The 20782-nt window shown below is 49.2% G+C and overlaps 1 protein-coding gene across 2 annotated transcripts in view; it reads right to left on the reverse strand.

Moving 5' to 3' along the window:
* Galnt10 (polypeptide N-acetylgalactosaminyltransferase 10) overlaps positions 1–20782 on the reverse strand; it is a 136681-nt gene that overhangs the window by 54089 nt on the left and 61810 nt on the right. Inside the window, exons 2-4 of one of the 2 annotated variants that reach the window (XM_005350030.3) lie at positions 16932–17034; positions 12759–12897; positions 1728–1894 (exon numbers count right to left, since the gene is read on the reverse strand). In XM_005350030.3, coding sequence (XP_005350087.1) covers positions 1728–1894; positions 12759–12897; positions 16932–17034 — 409 coding nt within the window. Of the gene's footprint in view, positions 1–1727; positions 1895–12758; positions 12898–16931; positions 17035–20782 lie in introns of those variants that run through there. The other variant, XM_013347419.2, reaches the window with a different exon arrangement.

The raw sequence follows: 20782 nt of genomic DNA on the forward strand, positions 1-20782 counted from the left end.
AGAGCCTGGAAGCCAGTGCACGTGGCCTAGTGACACAGGGATGGACAGGAGCACCTGGAGGCCAGTGCACGTGGTCACAGTGACACAGGGATGGACAGGAGCACCTGGAGGCCAGTGCACATGGTCACAGTGACACAGGGATGGAGAGGAGCACCTGGAAGCCAGTACACGTGGTCACAGTGACACAGGGATGGAGAGGAGAGCCTGGAAGCCAGTGCACGTGGTCACAGTGACACAGGGACAGAGAGACAAACTTGTAAGGAATAGTTAAGATGGATTTCCTTTTGGGAACCCTTATTTTTATTCTCCCTGGGTGAGGTATGGCCCCAAGCACCTGTCTAGTATCTAGTAACCCATTTAACAGTCAAGACTCCCAAAAGGAAGTCGGTCTTAACTATTCCTTTTCACACATGAGGGAGCTGAAGCACAGAAGGGGGTCAGGAGCCTGGGCTAAGGTCGTAGAGAAAGTGGGAGTCAGGGGCAAGGTCAGAGGCTAACTATTTCCAGGCTTGCTGCTATGAGCTACGTGACAGGAAGGCTTCCCACTGCCGTCACAGGTTCACAGACCTTACGGATGCCCTAGAAGTGGGAGGCCACGAGCTGGAAGGCAGTCTGTCTTGAACTGCATTTGAGACCTCACCTCCGTGTCCTTCCATCCCCAGATGAGATGCACAGTCTCTGTATATGGATAAGGTCACACGGTTGGAGGCACAGAGACACAGCTCCGTGCCTGTGCCACACTGTGGTAAATGCCACAGGCAGACTGGCTTGACACCCTTTTACCACGACTCCAGCCTTCCGCCTCTACCACAGACACAATGTCTCATGGTGGTAGCCTTCCACAGAGACAGATGGACCAGATTCCTGAGTTCTGGTCAAACGGTTCTGAAGAACCTTCTAGAAAAAGGAGATAAAGCTCGACAGGAGGAGGCTGCATCTTTTGGCCAGAACTTCCACGGGTTCAGCAGCCATGTTGTGACCAGGAGGAAGGGGAAGCAGCATTGAATGAGTTAACTGGTTTTTTTTTTTTTTTAACAACAGCCCCTGTTCTGATTAGCTTTTACTGCCAACTTGACACAACCTAGAGTCACCTGACAAAAAGAAACCTCAGTTGAAGAATGGTTTGATCAGACTAGCCCGTGTGCCAGTCTGCAGGGCACTGTCTTCATTGCTAATGGATACAGGAGGGTCTGGCCACTGTGGGTGGTGCTATCCCTAGCAGGTGGGCCTGGGCTGTATAAGAAAGAGAGCTAAGCAGAAGTTAGGGATCAAGCCAGTAAGCAGTGTTCCTCTGTGGTTTCTGCTTCGGTTCTGGCTTAATCCCTGACCTGACTTTCTTCAATGATGAACTGTGACCATAAAAGTAAACGCTTTCCTCCTCCAAGTTGCTTTGGGTTATGGTGTTTATCACAGCGAAGGAAAGCAAACTTAGACAGCACCCAAATGCAAGATATACCAGTCCTGTAAATAGGTAGACAGGTGATCCATGGCTATGCCAGCTGTTGCTCATCTGTTTGCCTTTCAAAACAGACAAAAAGGGATTAAAACGGGATCCGTTTGCTGGGACATTGTGAATGCGAAATGAGATCGTGTGTGAGGTACAAGGTCTGCATAGTCGCTGTAAATAGGGAATCGTGGATCACACGGCCGGAGAACTCCTCTGTGGGTAGCACCCCCTCCCGTGAGCATGGAGCTCAGGGAGCAGAGCCAGGGCGGGCAGCGCCTACCTCGATCACTGAAGTCATCGACCAACACGATCTCGGCCACCAGTTCTGGGGGTGAGCGGTTGAGCACGCTGTGAACGGTGCGGAGCAGTGAGGACCAGCCCTCGTTGTGAAAGGGGATGATGATGCTGGTGTTGGGGAGTGTCTCCAGGTAGCGCTTGCCATTGCAGCTGGAGGGAGACACAGAGGAGAGGAGACAGGTGTTATCCAAAGCCACCGTTCGGTTTCCACACTGCAGGAAGAACGCAGATGCGGCGTCAGGCTAAATGGGAGTCCCATGTCCTTTCCAGCCATTAGGGTAGGAGAGAGATGGAATGACCTTAGCCGCTGCAGGACGCTATTGTCCTTGGTCTCATGGTGTCTTAGTTCTACTGCTAGATGAGTGGGACCTGTGTAAAAGACCCTTGCCTTTGTATGAAGTCAGGCTTACACACACACACACACACACACACACACACACACACACACACACACACACGAGAGAGAGAGAGAGACAGAGAGACAGAGAGACAGAGAGACAGAGAGAATGTCATTTATCAATAGACAATTTTACTAAATTTCCAACCTAGAAGCCATCCACTATGTCTGATTGCCCTGCTTAGAGATTGTAAAGTAATGTTAGGTAGAGGTGGCAAGGGCAGACATCTTGTCCTGCTCCTGATCTGGGGGAGGGGGTAGCTTTCATCCCTGGGTAGTGTAGTTTTCCACAGGCCACTTAGCAAGAAGTTCCTTATATTCTTAGTCTGTGGAATGTCTTAAGTTTGGATTTGTCAAATGCTTCCCCTCCCCCCACATTTGCTGGCATTTGTCTTTTGCTGTATTAGTATGGTTTATCACATTGACTGGTGGTCCTATATTAAACCAACCTTGCATTTCTGGGATAGCCTAGCTGGCCACAGTACATAATCCTTATGTAATATTGAATATTTTGTTTCCTGATTATTTTGTTGAGGAGCTTTGCATCTATTCTCATTAGGAATTTTGACCTATAGTTTTCTCATCACACTTTTGGTTTTCTACATTGCATTTAGTTTGCCAAATGCTAGATTATTGGGGTTAGAGCGATGGCTCAGAAGTTAGAAGCATTTGCTGTTCTTTCAAGAGGATCCGGGTTTGGTTCTCAATACCCACATCAGGTCGCTCACAATCCCTTGCAACTCCAGCTCCAGAGGGGTTCCAACACTCTCTTCTGGCCTTTCCAGGTACCAGGCATACATGTGGTGCACATACAAACACATAGGCACTCACATGTATACCCCAAACGAAACAAACCCTACCTAGGTTCCTAACATTAACAAAACTATGTACTTGCTTCTTGCCCTACAATATGTGCTACCATCAGGAAAAGCAATCCCAGCATTACTGGTAGCCATAGTTTTCCATATTTTTTCTATAGCATATGTTTCTTCTGTTCTGAAGCTGCTTGAGTGATTGCCTCATGTCTCATTCTGCAATCACATGTGTACAGAACATCTGGGTCCACTTTCTATATTTATCTACTTATCTTTAGGGCTTGTACTTTAATTTAGATCTAGTTATGTTTATAGAATTGTGTGAAGCATACAGCTCCAAGGCCAACTCTAAGAAGGGGTAATTCAAAGATTCCTGCCTCTCATTGGGTCTCCTCCTCTAGTTCCCCCTCCTTCCGGGAGGCCATGGGATGTTTTGGCTAATGACTGTACTGTTTCAACTTTTTTTTGTATGGACATCTGCAGGTGTAAATTGCTGGCCTTGCAGTACTTTCCAGGAAACTTGGTAGTATACACTTTATACCTTCATTTTTTACTGACTGTTCCACTGTGGAAACCATGCCATATGACACACTTCCTTAGGTTCCCCTTGCTACAGCTTGCCAGACTTTCCACGTATGTGTGTCCGTGTGTGCATATGTGTGTGTATGTGTGTGTTGAGACAAGGTTCCTCACTGAACCCGAATCTGTCTGTTTTGGCGAGGATGGCTGGCTGGACTGCTCCTAGGATTCCCTGCCCTCCCCAAGCTTCGGTTCCAGCTCCCCAGTGCTGGGGTCGCCGGCTGTAGCCACACCCATCTTTTTACAAGAGTGCTGGAGGTTCAGACTCAAGCCCTCACACCTGCACGGCCCGGCACATGCTCTCATCCACGGAGCCATCTTCCCAGTCCATTTTAGGTTCTGAAGAAGTGCGTGAGTCCAATTCAGGAGAACAATATCTAAGTCCATTTGCTCAGCCTAAGATTTATTTTACAGAAGTAAGCCAATCTATTTACTTTATAATAAACTCTGCTTTGCTTCTGGAGAGAAGTGGGATGGGAAGAGGGAAGGAAGCGGGAGCAAAGAAGGCAGCTATTCTGAACGAGTTATCTTGCCCGGACCAGCGGCCTCATTAGACCTAAGAGCTTGTTAGAAAGCTAACGTTCTGGCCCGGCCCAAACCACCTGCACAAGAGTGATGGTCTCAGGGCCAGGGCCCAGCAGTTCGTTTTTAACAAATCTTCTGTGTGATTCTGATGACACTGGGGTTCAAGGGTCACCGTGGTAAATATCCAAATTCACAACACCCCTGTGGAAAGGTTTCTGGGATCCTGGGAAGAACGGCGGGGATGATGACTGGAGAAGCACTGGGGGTGGGGGGAGGCGCGTGTAAGGAGGTGACACTACCTATGCGTTAGGGGAGGGAGGAGGGGAGAGGAAGAGGTGCAAGAGGGAAAGATGGGGATGAAGGGGGGGAGCCGCACCTCCATGATGGGTTGACACCTGTGGGCCGCTTTCCTATCTAAGCGCTGACGTGACCCTGGCAGACCAGATGGGCATGTCTTCCCTGCTTGAAGCAAGGCCTGGGCCCCGAGGAAGGGGAGGCAGCCACTTAGAGTCCCACTGACATGGCAGTCCACGGGTGACATCACTGGCTTGAAGCCCTGAAAGGAAAGGGACACAGTCGTGTCTTGGCACCTGCATGCTGGGGGACAACATGAGGGAGTGGGGCACACTCCAGAAGTGAGGAAGGGCGCCTGGGGGGAGAAAGGGGGAGAAAGCATGGCTGGGAATGTGGGCACTACACAAGAGTGTCTCCCTAGTCTCCTTAGATATTACCTCCCTCCCCAAGCCCTCATGATGTGTCCCCAAATGGACCCACCACGTGGCTGGTGGTTTCTCAAGTCCTTACATCCCAGAACAGTCATGCTTCCCCAGCTTTTGACGTGCTACCACCTCAGGGACCCACAGAAACTGGGACCTGAGGAACAAGTCTGGCCGGCTGTGCTTGTGGGGCCTTTTCTGAGTTTCCTTTCTGTTATGATAACAAAATATCTTGACAAAAAGTATTTTAAGAGGAAGGAGGGCTTGCTTATCTCGGTCACAATTCAAGGTCACCGTCCATCATATCAGGGAACCCACTTAAGCAGCTGATCACAAGGCGTACATAGCTCAGAGCAGTGAGAAATGAATGCACTGCATGCCCAGTGCTCGGCTCACACTCTCGGGGCACACACCAATGTTCCGACTCCTGCCTAAGCAGGCAGCTGCAGCCCTTCTCTCTTCTGTCCAGTGATGAGAGACAGCCTTCTCTTGAATGCACTCAGAGATGAATGTGGTCCTCCCGGCAGTGAAGCTGTGAGGGGAAGGCTGGGAGGCCGAGGCCAGCACTGGCTGTACAGAAACCGAGCATCAAAACCAAACACAAAACCAAAACGACAGCAGCCAAACCCTCAGCAGCACACAGCCGGCTGGAATCAAGAAGTGCAAAGATGAGCGGGACCAGAGGGCCAAAGCTAAGTCCCTTATGAAGCCCTTCCCCATTCATGGCTGCTCTGCTGAGAGCCAGCCACAGGCACCTGCTCAAGACCCAGCCAGAGGAATGAGGTTTATTGCCACTTAGTCAAAGTTTATTGCCACTTAGTTGTGGGCCTCAGCCCAATCAGGCGTCTGTAGATTTACATTCCTGCCTTGCTTGCACCAGAGTTCAGACGCAGGCAGTCTCAACCAGGTCTTGGACTGTGCTGGTTTTTTCTTTTCTTTTCTTTTCTTTTCTTTTCTTTTCTTTTCTTTTCTTTTCTTTTCTTTTTTTTTTGAGGTGGGGGTCCTTACCTGTATGAACCTATGTTCTAGAAACTTCTTTGTTCAGGTCATAAATAATTGTTTCTTTTCTTTTTTGGAGACAGGGTGTTGCTATCCAGCCTAAAGCTGGTTTAAAACTCATGATGATCCTCCTGCCTCTGCTAATGACCATGGGACTGTGTGTCCCTTAAGATGACGTCATGGCCAAGGGTTAAGTGATGGCTGACAGATGCAAGAACGAAATGGACTTTGCCCCAAGACACTTGATGATTTACAAAAGGAGAGAAGACAAACAAGCTGGACAGAGAGAGGTACAAGTTCCAGAACGTTCCGCCATGGCGTCTCCAGAAGCAAAGAACTGGAAAGTACCTACGGAGGAGAGGATGGACTATTCCTGAAGATTATCACACAGCTATGGCTGACAAACATGAACATGATACAATCAAAGAGGCTATTTGCAGAATAAAACAGTCCAGCCACTTGTTGTAGAATCAAATGGAACACGAACCCCACACACGGCTATATATACTACGAGCAAAGATCAAACAGCGTGCACTCCTTGCCTGGGCAGAGCTTGGATCTGAGTGTGTGTGTGTGTGTGGGGGGGGGTTGGGATGGAGGGCAGCCAGCCCCACCTCCACTCCATGCCTAATGTGGAGAGGAAGACTTGCCACAAAGGGGGCACCCTGTTCTGTCCCTAAACTAAGCTGCTTAGCTCGTCACCGCGCTTCCCCAGGCCTTCTTGAGGGAGGGAGGGAGGTGGGGCGCGCTACTTTCATCTTATCGCTCTGATAAACACCATGACCAAAAGCAACTGAGGGGAAGAAAGGGCTTTATTTCAGTTTACACTTCCAGGTCACTGCCCATCACTGAGCGCAGTCTGGGCAGGAATTTGCACACGAATCTTGGAGGAACTCTGCTCCCTGGCTTGTTCCCGGGCTCAGGCTGAGCTAGCTTTCTGAAATAGCCTAGAACCACCTGCCTGACGAATGGTGCCGCCCAGAGTGGGCGGGAACCAACTGCATCGATTCACAGTCAAGACACGCCCGCAAGCCAACCTGAATGAAGACAGTTGTTTAATTGAGAAACCCTTTTTGGGTGACTGTAGGCTGCATCAGGTTGACAGGGAACTCTGACCAAGACAAGTGAGTCTTCATCTTTCCTTCACTCTTTTCTTTTTCTTTACATTCTTTCAGTATCAAAAGCACACAAGAAATGGGGGCCTTTTTAAAAATTAAAGATGAACATATCAACTATTTCTAGAAAATTAAAAAAAAAAACGCCTCTGTAAGAACAACAGAACAACAATGAGAAAATCCAAACTCACACAAACATCATCCCTTGGCGGGTGTGGCTGTGGTGGTTCTTAGGCAGCTGTGTTGTCGGTGATACACGCGTGTTTGAGTTTTAGCTGACAGGCTTTGCTTGCAAGCTATCAATCTCTACAATTTTTCAACCCACAGGCTGAGCCCGCTGAAATCTGGTTTAAACAAACCAGAGGAAATAAAAAGTCACCCGGAGAAACTGTACTGGCTGCCATTTTGCTTCAAGGCTTGCGAGCTTTTAAATCTTGATATTGGGGTCCAATGGATCAATAGCTGCTATCTTAAAAAACAAAACAAAACAAACAAACAAACAAAACCCTCCATGGTTCAGAAGAAAGTTGTTGAATTTTAGAGAAGAGTTGATATGAGTCTCCTGAGAAAGTAGAGACGCTGCAGAAGAACCTGTACTTTCTTTACCAGTGCACAGACCTCCCAGCCTATTGCTGCCCCAGTAACCACCTCGCAATTCAGGATGCCCACAGCCCGCCTGCAGCCAGAATTCCACATCCTGCACGCTTCTGGGGCACTCCATTTGAAAGGTGCCCGCCAGGCTCACTTTACTACACGAATCAGGATGGAAAGGATGGAGTCTGCTAATCAGTACTGTGGCTTCTAAGCCTGTCACTAGTCTGCGGAAGATCTAACCAACTTCTCTGGATGGCACCAGGGACGGCGGGTGTGGACTCTATGAGAAATGGCAGAGGTGGGGGAAGTTGAGGCAGGAACTCAAAACAGCTGACTGCATCACATCTGTAGTCAAGAGCAGAAAGAACCAACGTTCGTGCTGCCTGCTTGCTCTCTGTTAAATGGTAACAGACCACTCTTAGACCATTCAGAACCCCAAACCAGGGGATGGCACCTCCCACAATAGACAGGTCTTTCTGCCTCAATTAACAATCAATACTTCTCTGCACACCCCCCCCCCCCAAGCTATGTTCACAGGCTGACTTGATCTAGACAATTCCTCAATTGAGGCTGTTTCTCAGAATTCTAGGCTGTGGACAGTTAAAACTAACCAACAAACAATCCATGTAACCTGACACCAGCTAGTCTTGGGTCAGTTTAGACTTACAATCTTGCTGGATCTCTGTCTTTTGCTCTTCACAGAAGGTTACCTAAACCACAATCTGAACACAGCAACTCAAAAACCCCATTTCCACTTTTCACAAAGCCACCACGCACTCATCTATCACTCATGTACATATCACTCATGTACATATTTAACAGTGCCTCGCTCGGACGCCTCCCTGCAATCCTGCTCTTCCAGAAGTCATCCCCTTCCTGTGCAAATGGTTCCACCTTTTTGGCGACTCTGAGGTACGAGCCTTGACACTATGCTTGACTCTGTTCTTTCGCTCGCTTCCATGCAGCTCCTAAGTAGACCCTGCTGTCTCCATCTTCACGGTATCCTGAGAACCAGCTCTGGCTCCTCTGCTGCTCCCAGCTAACACAAGTCACTCTCATTTCCCGTCAGACTCCGAGCTTGGTTCCCTGCTCCCATCTGCGGCTGCCGACAATTACTTATTCTTCATGAGATGCATGTGTGTGTGCATTTGTGTGCACGGATGTGAGCATCTGCCCGCCACACTGCACAGGAGGAGGACAGGGAACAACTCTGGGCGTCCGCCCTTGCCTTCCACCTTATTTGAGATAGGGTCTCATTGCTGCTGTCCATGCCAAGCTAACGGGCACACAAGCTTCCAGGGACTCTTTTGAGCTCATCTCTCTGTCTCCGTCTTGCCTTAGCTCTCGGGATCCGAACTCAAGTCCTCATGCTTTCTGTGGCAAGTGCTCTACCCACTGAGCCATCTTCCCAGTCTCCTCACTGGGTTTCTTGGATGTAGCTTTACAGTTACCACACAATTTGGAGAGGGCCAAGTCTTTGCTTCTTTTCTCTTTGCCACAGGTATAGTAGATGGCTCACAATTATCCCAGACTTCAGAGCCATTTTATTTTTCAAACCTTTATGTGTTATTTTGGGCTGTGTGCTTTGCTGTGTCTTCAAGTTCGCTAATACCACCCCCCCCCCCCGGCGCGCAATAGTTAACCCATCATTAACCTATGCATCTTTCCTCGCAACCACAAGGGGTTTTATTTCTGGAGTTTGGGAGTTGGAGGGATGGTTCAGTGGTTAAGAGCACTTGCTGCTCTTACAGAGGACTCAGCTTCGGTCCCCAGAACCCATTTGGCAGCTCACAACCATCTGTAACTACAGTTCCAGGGGATTTGATGTTCTCTTCTGTATTCTGCGGGTACCAGTCATGTACACACCAGATGTATACACATACGTACAGAAAACAAAACAAAACAAACAAACAAAACCCTCCTCATATAATAAAAAAAAATCTGTATTTCTAGAGTTTGAGCCGTTCCTCTGCCTCTCCTCAGCTTTATAAACAGAACACAGCCGTGCTGTCCTGCTATTGCCGCATCTTCATCAGAGGCAGGTAGTTCTGACTGACGACTGTTCTCCTCGTCACAGGCCACCTGCCCTGCCACTTTGCACTCCTACTACATTCTGACTGGCTGTCAGTGTTCACAGTCGAGTGTCCATCTGTACGTCTGCACCCTTGAGCTTTGCATTACATTAAGTTACCCGAAAACACTTTTATCTTTCCAGTTTGTAATTTAGGGTCATTTTCAAGACTGGTCCAGAGGGCTAACGAGTTCCCACTAAGGTAAAGAAGCGCTGCCAGACACTACACCCACCTCCCCGTGAAGTGTGAATTATGAGTTTTCCTAGTCTGAGCGGTGGGAAGAGGCAGCTATCGGTCGTCAGTGGGGTTTCTCTAGTTCTCCAGAGTGATTCTTTGCCCTCTATGACATATTCTGGGCGAGAACCCACTGGCAGACCCTCCAGACTGCCTAGCCCTCTCTGTGCTCTAGGGATCCACTAGTCTCTGCCCAAGCCCCGCCCCCCGCTAGCAGGAGAGGCACACATGTGCCACCATACCCGACTTTTATGTGGGTGTTGGGGACTTGAACTCAGGTCTTCACGCTTGTGTGCTGCAAGCCCTTTATCAACTGAGCTATCTCCCTAGACCATTTCATTGTATTAGCGTGTGTACTACGTCTGTCGGAGGCAACAAGCTCAACCTTCCTTCTCCTTCGGACTCTGTAACCTGCTGGAGTTGTAAAGAGACTCCAGAGACTCTGGCCTATTACAATAATCCATAAGTTCTTTTGAGGAAATGCAGCACGTATCATAAATCTTATCGTGTTGACACAAAAGGGAAGAGCCCAGAGGGGTGTGGGGTGGGAAGGTGGTAGACGATGATTCCATTCATGTCCACTCACTTCTTCCTGACGTTCCATGTTCACCATGGAGCCAGCAGGTCGTGGCTGCAGGCTGCTGTCATCCCCAGCGTGGTTAGCTTTGCACTGTGAAACTGAAAACGCAACCGATGCATCCCAGACCCGACACTTCTGCAGCCGAGGCTCCCTGGTGTCACCCGGCTGTGGGTCCTGAAGAGCCTCTGTGTTTGGTTGCCAAGCAGCTGGGCTGGGTTCCCCAAGGAGCAGGGAAAGTGGGCCAGCCCACCAGCCAGCCTGTGCTTACACTCACTGGGCAGGGGGTGCAGAGGGCAGGCCAGCTGGTCACCTCCCAAATGTCAATGTCAACGCAGTCAGTTGGGACCAAACTGCCTATCCCCTGCTCTCCGGGGGTGGGTGTCTCCAAAGCAGCTTCTGGCGTGAGCAAAGGTGCCCCGAGACAAACAAACAGCCCCTTGCATCCTGCTCTTGCTGTGCTGCTGCCAAAACTTCATCTGAAGGGATAAAAGGCAAAGAGGAATCCCGGCTCCTGCCTGAGAAGCTGCTTAAGCTAAAAGAAAGCAAAGGCACTAGGCTGCTCAAGCGCTCTAATTTACTCAGGTGCTCCCACTGTCAAACTGCGGGAGAGCCTCCTCCCTGGGGACAGAGGAGGGCTTCAAGGTATCTGCTGACTCTGCTGGAAACTCAGCTTCCACACTTAGGAACGCTGTGAAAAGCAGGTGTTGGAAGTACTCAACGTTAGCAACCAGGAGGCTGGTGGGGCAGACAGGCTGCTAACTGAGGTGACAGAGGCCTCCTGAGCAAGGACTCCCTCCCAAACTGTGAGCACACTTCAGGGCAACGTTTCTAACGTGGAAGAAAAAAAATTATACGCACAAAATAAGAACGAAAACCTGCAGAGATGGTTCAGCAGGTAAAGGTGACTGTTGCCAAGCCTGAGTTCAGTCCCAGGAACCCACACGGTGGAAGGGGAAAACTGACTCCTATAAGCTGTCCTCTGACCTCCACAGACATGTTGTGGCATATGTACCCTCACATACATACACATAAAATTAAAAAAAAAAAAAGGAAAGGAAAGAAAAAGAAGCCAATCAGGCACACACTATTTCCAACTTTGGACTGTTCAGTTGAGAATTTCCTTATTCGATAATCATATAAAAACGTCCCCCATGTAATCTAGTCTTCTCACCATCGGTGCAGAATTTATGAGGTAAATGAGCTGGGCCTGATGCAAAGGCCTGTCATCCCAGCTATTCGGGAGGCCGAGGCAGGAGGACGGATAGCTGAAGGCCCACACCAGGAGAACAGCGAGAGATGAGCCATTGTGTTGCCTCCTAGGAGTTCGTGATGGTGCAAGGTGGAGGCACGTGGTATAAGTTTTTTACAGTCATGTCAATTAGTGCTCCAGATGTCGGGCACAGGGTTGGGTCTGGTAACTCTCAGTGTCAGCTCACGGGTCTGAACCCAGCAACACCACAGCGTGGCTCAGAAAACGCTCTTATATGTTAATAGAAGATTCTAGGGCATTACTGAACACCATGAAACCGACAGTAAATCCCACAGGCAAGCACTCCAGGTCCCCCTTCTGTCCCCTCTGGGTAAGAGACCTTGGTGCAAAGGGCCTAGTCCTGGGGGACAGTCTGTCTTCTAAGCGAGGTTTCCTAGCTGTGTGATTTCCTGTTGTACCCCGCGGCTGCATCCAAGTCACCTACAGGGCTTCTGGGGGCACTGGCAGTTGACAGCCTCCAGTGCTTTGATAGAGTTAATCTGAGTGGATGACTGGGCTGGAGAGATTGCTCAGGGGGCACAGTGTTTGCTGAGCAAGCCTGGGGACCTGGGTTTGAAGGGCTAGAGCCCACATAAAGCCAGACATAGTAACCCCCACACTCTGACAGTGAGGTGGGAGGGGGAGAGGAGGATTCCCTAGGAGCTGGCACCTGCCGTACACACAGGGAACAACAAATAGGCCCTGCTGCAAACAGCAGAAGATAAGGACCTGCACCAGAGTCTGTCCCCTGACCTCCACATGCTTGTTGGGGCACATGTGTCCTCCCTTCCTCCTTCCCTCCCCTTCTCTCCCTCTCTTACACACACACACACACACACACGCACGCACGCACTCACACACACACCCTCGCATGCATGCATGGACGTACGCACACATAACAAATTTCAAGGCAAACTGATGCCACCGTTCGAGAGACTGATAATTGCTGGCTTCTACCCCTGGAGAGAGGGAACAGACTGACAGACAATGCCATCCCTGGCCACGTCAGCTTCAAGCTGCAGAAGGAAAATCGGAGCCTCTGCAGAGGGAGGCCAGCAACACTTCTCGTAACTAAGTTCACAACCCAGGGCAATGGGCAAAATCCGTAGGCAGCAGGAGATGAGAGGTGGGACACTCACTTTGGGTGCCGGATATCGGGGAGAGAGCGATTCAGGGAGATTTTATCACTGACGTAGATGTTAAATCCATTTTCTCGGTATGCCTGGTCCACTCTCTCGGCATCGGTCATGGGGTAAGGCCGCCCCTGTTCTCCATTTCCTAGAGGCAGAGAGCAAATTCAGTGTTGCTGGTTTATCTGACATCTACAGGGGTTCAGACTGGGGAGAGGGCTGGACGGCCGATCAAGCCTTATGCCTGAGGCTGGAGAGACGGCTCAGTGGTTAAGAGCACTGGCTGCTCTGGCAGAGGACTCAGATTTGAGTCACAGCACTCACGTAGTGGCTCACAGCCACCTGTAACTCCAGTTCCAGGGATCAGATGTTCTCTTATGGCCTCCCTGGGCACTGCACACATGTGGTACACAGACTTACTTGCCGGAAGAACACTCAAATGCACATAAAATAAAATAAAGACATTGACTTTTTTAAAAAAAATCTTATACCTCATCATGGGGCATATTAGTGACTTCTGCTTTACTGTGACCAAGGACCTGAGAAAAGCAACTTAACAAAAGAAGGATTTTTTCCCAGAGGGGTCACACGGCTTTGAGCTTTTGGACCTGGTGTGAAGCAGAACGCAGTGGCAGCAGGAGAGCATGGGAGAGGTTCAGGGGCGCAGGAAACAGAGAGAAGGAGAGTTACAGGAAGAGACCAGGGTGAGACTCAGCCAGGAGGACACTCTCTCGATGTTCTACTTCCTTCACAGAGACCCCGCCTCCTACTTCTGTCGCCTTCCAAACTGTCCCCACATCAGCTTCATCAGAGGCTTCAACCATTCATCACTGGGTCCCAAACCCTTCTGGGGCTGTTCTGGAAGTCAAGAGCCAGCCACACCTTCTGGGAGTCCCTCTCTTTTCCCAGGGTTTCTTTGGAAAGTGGGCTCACTGCTCTCATGAGGAGCCAAATCCTCTCCCTCCCTCGGCCACCTGGATGCCAGAGACAAGCTGGGATCTGTGGGCTACCATGAGATCATATATTAACTAAGCCTGCTCCCAGACTATGCAAGGAAACTTTTAAGGATAGATGCCATGCTTCGTGAGATTGAAGGTTCTCTCTTTGGAATCCCACCGGACTATCTTTGACAGTAGTACATCTCTTCCCTTGAAGAACAGTTTATCTTGGTGCGTTTCCCCCTAAACCCATGCTCTCACGTCTTCCTCCCTATGACCAATAGCCACCAGGTCAGAGCCCCAAAGATCTGCTTGTCTCTGGAGAGGCCCCTACAGACAGACTGAGGGTGAGTTCTACGAATCTTCCAAGCATTTCTCAAGGAAAAAAAAATTAGACAACCAAGATCTAAAAGAAAAAAGTTTTCTTCTTCTTCTTCTTCTTCTTCTTCTTCTTCTTCTTCTTCTTCTTCTTCTTCTTCTTCTTCTTCTTCTTCTTCTTCTTCTTCTTCTTCATTATGTGGGGCTGGAGAGATGGATCAGCAGTTAAGAGCACAGAGGACCTGGGTTCAGGGGCAGCACACATAGAGTGCTTTTCAGACATCCACAACCCCAGTTCTAGGGGATCTGATGCCTTCTTCTAGAACCCGTTGGGCATCAGGCACACATGGAGTATACATATACATACACAGGCAAAACACTCATACATATAAAATGTAATAAATAAATCTAAAAAGAAATCTTACTCTGTGTGTGTGTGTGTGCAGGTGCCTGTGGAGGCCAGAAGAGGGCATCAGATCCCCTGGAACTGGAGTTACTGGCAGTTGTAAGCTACCAGACATGGGAACCAAACTTGTACCTCGGGAAGAGCAGCAAATGCTCTTAACTATAGATACACCTTCCCGGCTCTCAACAATCAAGATTAATTTACCTAAGCATCCCCCCAAATTGTGCAGAGGGAAGTGAGAAGAAGGGGAGGGGTACCAGCATTCACGCAGCCAGGGTCCTGTTCTGCACGCCATCCATCTTTTTTCTAGTGTCCCTATAGCAACCCTGCGCAGTAACCGGGTGTGAGGGCCAAAGACCAAGCTCCCTGTACTCCCTTAAGAGCCAGAACCCCTGCCCACTGAGTTCCCCCGGACAAGAGGCAGGTCCACCTTCCCTTCTCTGAGCTGATAAACCTGGCTCGATCAGCTACAATCGTCTCTTCTGATACTAGCAGCGTGTCTGGGGAGTCAAATTAGAGGCCACACAAGTCAACCTTTTATGTAAAGCACCAGATAAACTTGAGGAAATCTGATTCCTATCTAAGCGAGGCAAATGTTCTGTGCAAATCAAAATTGCCATAAACAAGGGCTAGGATGCAGCTTAGTGGCTGAGTGCTTGCCTAGTGCCTACAAGTTGCTGGGTTGGGGTTGGGTCCTTAGTACAGCTGCAAATAAATACTAAATAAATTATTTTTAAGATGCCACAATAATAAAACACACCTTGATTTCTCTTCAAAGTTGGGAGGTAAATTAAGAGCCGCCTTATCTACTAAGCCAGGTTTATTTGGAAAATTCTATTGCAGTCAGATTCAGGGGACAAATGGGTGGCAATCTGGGTGCAATATGCCTGAGCAGGGCCTCCGGTGCTCCGAGAGCGTGCTCTCTGGGGTTCTTGTGGCCTCTGGTGACCAAGAACTGACACAGGCAGCTCACGGGTCTCCGCTGCCGAGTAGCCAAGCTTCAGTCCCAGCAGCCGCTGCTGGAGGCCAATGGCTCTCTGGGTACTGAGGACACTGACACTGTGGAGGCACAGCCGGCAGAAAGAGGCCTGAGCTCACGCTTGGCGGGCGCGAGGCATCAGGAGACCCACACGGGAGTGACGGGGTGTTAATGATCAGACCCAAAGGCTCAGCAGAGGAGAGGGAGCAAGGGCCAGCCAGCGGGACCCCAGCACAGCATTCTGACAAGGCTGCAGCTTGTGCCTTTTCATCAGACATGGTCCACTGTGACGGCTGAAGAGGACATTCAGTCCGCAGTCTCATCAATCGCTTTCTCTTTTCTTTTTTATAATTAGGCAATTATAAATTAATTTTTAAAAATATTTACTCCTTACTACTTACATATAATTTTATTTCAACAAATGAAAAAGTAAACAATCATTTATTTATTTTTTCTTAATTTCCTTGCTGTTCTTTCTTCCCTTGCTAGCCAGCCCAATATTCTAATGATTCAGGCACCATTGTCTGGCCAGCTGGCTCTTTGCAGATGTTTCCTTTCTTAATTTAAGCAACATCCATCCCCGTTCATATAACATTCCTGGCACATGGAGTAGTGTGCTGGGCAGCAGGACTGGGGATGCCCCAGGCATCAGCTCAGTTCTTACGCCTGTTCTCTTCCGAGCTTTGTAGTGAGTTGGTTTGGTCATACATAATTTAGAAGGGACACCTTTAACCCAGATCACCACACATGAGTTCAACCCCTTGGGCTGCTGTATCAACTTTCCACTCAAGCAGAGCGACCTCATAGCCTAGTTCCGCACCCTCAGAAAAGCCTTCTGAGGTTGCCCAGGCAAACGGCATGTGGGCACCCACAGATGGGGAGGCCGATTTCATTGGTGGCCCCTTATGCTGGCAGCTGGCATTGGAGTTGCTCTCCTGACCTCTGCCTGGACTCCACTGAGGAGAAGAGTCTCCCCACACAGTCTCTGTACCTCCTCATCCTGGCCCTTCCCTTATCTTCCAGCCTCACAAGGAAGGTGGCGAAGCCCCATTAGCGAAAGGAAACTGGAGCTGAAGCCCATGCAGACAGTTCAGAAGCTGGTGAGGTACTGGCTCTGCCTTCCAGACCTGGGTTCAAGTCCCAGGTTGACCTTATTCTCCCCGTGTGATGGCTGGCAGATGACATCATATCTCTGAGGTACCGGTCTCCTCTTATTCAGTGGGGCCATAAAGGCCGATCAGGTTGCTGAGAGTGGAACCTGCTCTGTGTTCAACCTGTGCCAACTCGAATCACTGCCGCTTACTTCAGTACGGGACCTGCTAGAGACACAGTCACTTGCTAACTGGAAGGTGGCAGGGCAAACCTGAAGACAGTGGGTCTGGTGCTGATGGGAGAGGTCAGAACAGGTGAAAGGTGGGTACAGGAATTAGGATGGACGATGGCAGGCAGGAAGTGAACAAGAGGTCCAGATGGTGCTAACACACACCCAACACGCTCACACACCCGTGGCTGCGCAGGTGCCCACACTCAGCCCTCCATACCTACACGCTGTGCGTCCCTCCTGATGGCCTCCTTGTCGTGCCAGTCCTTCAGCTTTTGTTCATCTCCCAAGAAAAACGTCTTTTTGGGTCGACTGTGTAAGTCCTTTGAAAAAGAAAAAGAAGAAACCATGAAGGGGAAGAAAGGGGGAACATCGGCAGTGGCAAAGGTCCAGGGCCTAAGGGAGCACTACCACCTGCCCAGCCCTCACAGCATCTTTCTGAGTGCCTGCCATATGCCGGATACATGGGCAGAAGCCGGGGGAGGGGGGCACAGAAGCTGGGCAGAAGCCAGGGGGGCACAGAAGCTCAGCGCCACCCCCTGGAAACGCGCCACCCAGGAAAGGAAGGAAACTTGGAAAGAAGCATCCATGGGAGAAAGTGCCAAGGGTGTTGCTGCCCAGCAAAAAGGATACGTGAGGCAGACATGGCCGTCAGGAGCAAGCTGCTTTGTACGCTGAAGAAAGAAAATGAGGCCGGGTGCCACCGGTGGTACACTTCCATAATCCTAGCACCTGGGAGGTAGAGGCAGGAAAACCCCCGAGTCCTAGGCTAGCTTGGCATATACTGTGAGATACTGTCACCCAACAAAACAAAACACGTAGAGGCTAAGGGATGTAGTCAGCGGTGGAGAGCTTGCTTAGCATTCATGAAGACCTAGTTCAGTCCTCGGTACTCCAAGGAAACAAATACATGAGCTTAGATTTAGAAACTGATTTAGTTTTTAAAGATGCATTTAATTTTTAATTATGTATATATGCGGCTGCCTGTGTGTGGGTATGTCTGCGGGAGGCCAGAAGAGGGCATCGGGGCCCCTGGAGCTGGAGCTACTGGCAGTTGTGAGCCGCTAGACACAGGTGTTAGGAACTGAATGTAGGTCCGCTACAAGACCGGTGGACATTCTTAACTGCTAAGCCATCTCTCCAGACCCAATACATGCATATATATCTAAAATATTAGCATTCCAACATGTAATCAATGCAAAATTTAATTATGGCATTTTACATTTTTTTTCTCCCACACAGGGTTTCTCTGCGTAGCCTTGGCTGTCCTGTCTTACTCTATGGATCAGGCTGCTCTCTGGAACTCACAGAGATCCACTGGCCTCTGTCTCCCGAGTGCTGGGATTAAAGGCACTGGTGATATTTTACTCTTTTTTTGGATTAAGTCTTTAAATTCTTGGGTTCATGTCAACTCAAACCCCTTCCCAGTGCTCTAGAATTGCAGGGGACTGGCTAATGGCTACATCCAGGGCAGAGCCTCAGAAGTGAGTGTTAGGCTGGGCAGTGGTGGTGCACACCTTTAATCCCAGCACTTGGGAGGCAGAGGCAGGCAGATTCCTGTGAGTTCCAGATCAGCCTGGCCTACAGAGTGAGTTCCAAGACAGCCCCACAAAGAAACCTTGTCTTGAAAAACAAAACCAACAACAGAAAAGAAGTGACGGGATGATGGACTCCTGCTTTTACAAGAGCGCTGGGGACTGGAAATCAGGTTGTCATGCTCGCATAGCTAGCGCTTCATCCACTGCGCCATCTCCTAGCTCCAAACACCCAACTCTTAAGTGACGCTGGTCATGCGATTATGTAAAAGAACATGCCAAGACTTTCAATTCAAGGGTGCTTGGATGTTTCCATCACACTGCACATCTAGAGGTGTGTTTCTAAAAGTTGAGATCTTTTTCTTTCTTTTTTTCTGGTTTGCAATCATCTTCTGATAATCCCCCCCCCCAGGCTTCCAGAATGTCCCCTCGCCACAGGAGATGAAGACAAAGGGAAGGAACGCAGTGAGGACGTAGGCCAGCTGGAGAGGCTGGCACAGTGTCTAGAAATCCCTTTACACAGCAAACTGCAAACGCACACGGGCGTGCTTGGAGAGACTATGTCTGGAACCCATGTGCCCTTAGTCAACATTCCAAAGGAATCAATCACGGTCCCAACTGCCACTCACTCGCTCATCCAAATGGAATTTTAATCTTTGTTTAATCACCATTTAGTGTGTCTGGCACCCTCTGAAGATAGAACAGCGAAACAAAGCCAACTGCATTCTGCTGGAGAAGAAAGATTGGTCAAAGCACATAGTCCAATCCCGAGACTGCAGAATTGCCAGTGCCTGCCAGCGAGGGCCTGGCCCAGCTGACTAGGGCCCTCAATAAATAAATTTAAAAAAAATTAATTCTATCACTGAAAAAAAAAAACCACAGGAGGGTCGTGGGGTTCATCCACGTCTCAGGATGCATTAGGGAAGACTTTACTGCAGATGCTGGGGTGATTCTCTAGACTCCCAATCCTTCCGATTTTGCTTTAGGAGCATACACACTCTTTGATGCCAAACATTAAGTTTAATAGATTCTAATAGCTCTTGTGGTAGTTTGAATGTAAATTGGCCCCCATAAGCTCACAGGGAGTGGTACTATTAGGAGGTGTGGCTTTGTTGGAGGAAGTGTGTCACTGGGGAGGTGGGCTTTGAGGTCTCATACATGCTCAAGCTGTGCCTAGTATCTCTGATCACTTCCTATTGTCTGTTGGTCAAAATGTAGGATTCTCAGCTTTTTCTTGAGCATCCTGTCTGCCTGCACGCTACCATGTCGCACAATGATGATAATGGATTAAACCTTTGAAAATGTAAGCCACCCTTTATAAGAGTTACTGGTCATGTGGTCTTTTCACAGCAATAGAAACCTCAACTAAGACAGCCCTCGTATGTGCATACATGACACACAGACATAGACACACACAGATGCACACATGCACACACACACATACAGTATTCCCTTCAAGGTCAGAGTGGACCAGATAGAACTTTTATTTAGCCAAGTTCACAGAGTTGCTTTATACCGGGTGTGGAGTGTGAATGAGAACGGCCCCCATTGGCTCATGTCTGAATGCACAGTCCCCATTTCGTGGAACTCTCTGGGAGGTATGACTTTCTTGGCATAGGTGTAGCCTTGTGGGAAGAGATGTCTCACTGGGGTGGGCTTTGAGGTTTCAAAACCTCACATCAAACTCAGTGTCTCTGCCTGCAGACCAGGATGTAAAGCTTCCAGGCGGTGTTCTAGCGCCATGTTGGTCTGCTTCCCACATGGTGACCATGGACTAACCCTCTGAGACTATTAGCAAGCTCTCTCTTTTTTAGAAGAGCTGCTGTGGTCATGGTGTCTCTTCACAGCAATAGAAGACCCAGGAGACACACCTCTGGGGGTGTCGGAGAGGCACTGCCAGAGAGGTTTAACTGAGGAAGGAAAGTACACCCTGAGTGTGGATAGCACCACCCCTGTCGTTTAGGGTCCCCAACTGGATAAAGGAAGAATGAATGCACAAATGCACATCAGCATCCATCTCTCTCTCTGCTTCCTGACTGTGGCCCCAGTGCTCTCACACTCACTCGGCTCCTGCTGCTCTGCCATCCCAGACATGATGGACCACAACCTTCCTTAAACCATTAATGAATACAAATCCTCCCTGGGGGCTGGGGAGATGGTTCAATGGTTGAGAGCACTAGCTGCCCTTTCAAAGGACCTGGTTTTTATTGCCACAGGAACGAGACATGTACGTCATACACTGCCTACATGCAAATGCCCCCACACACCAAAAAACAAAGCAGCATCTTCCTTCCGTAAGTTGCTTCTGATGATGTATGTTGTCATAGCAATGAAAAAGTATTTATACATATAGCTAAATAAGACAGTTCACAGGCTCAACAAAACACGATGATAGAAGAAATAACGCACACAACTGTAAGTGTATTGCCTTAAAGGGCACAGATAAAATTTATAGATATTTAGAAGAGTCAAAATTAACACCCCCTTCCCCCAGACGACTGGGTAAGGATTCCTACAGAAGAGTGTGTGTGTGTGT

The sequence above is a fragment of the Microtus ochrogaster genome, chromosome 7, assembly GCF_000317375.1.
Source record: "Microtus ochrogaster isolate Prairie Vole_2 chromosome 7, MicOch1.0, whole genome shotgun sequence".
Taxonomy (NCBI): Eukaryota; Metazoa; Chordata; class Mammalia; order Rodentia; family Cricetidae; genus Microtus; species Microtus ochrogaster.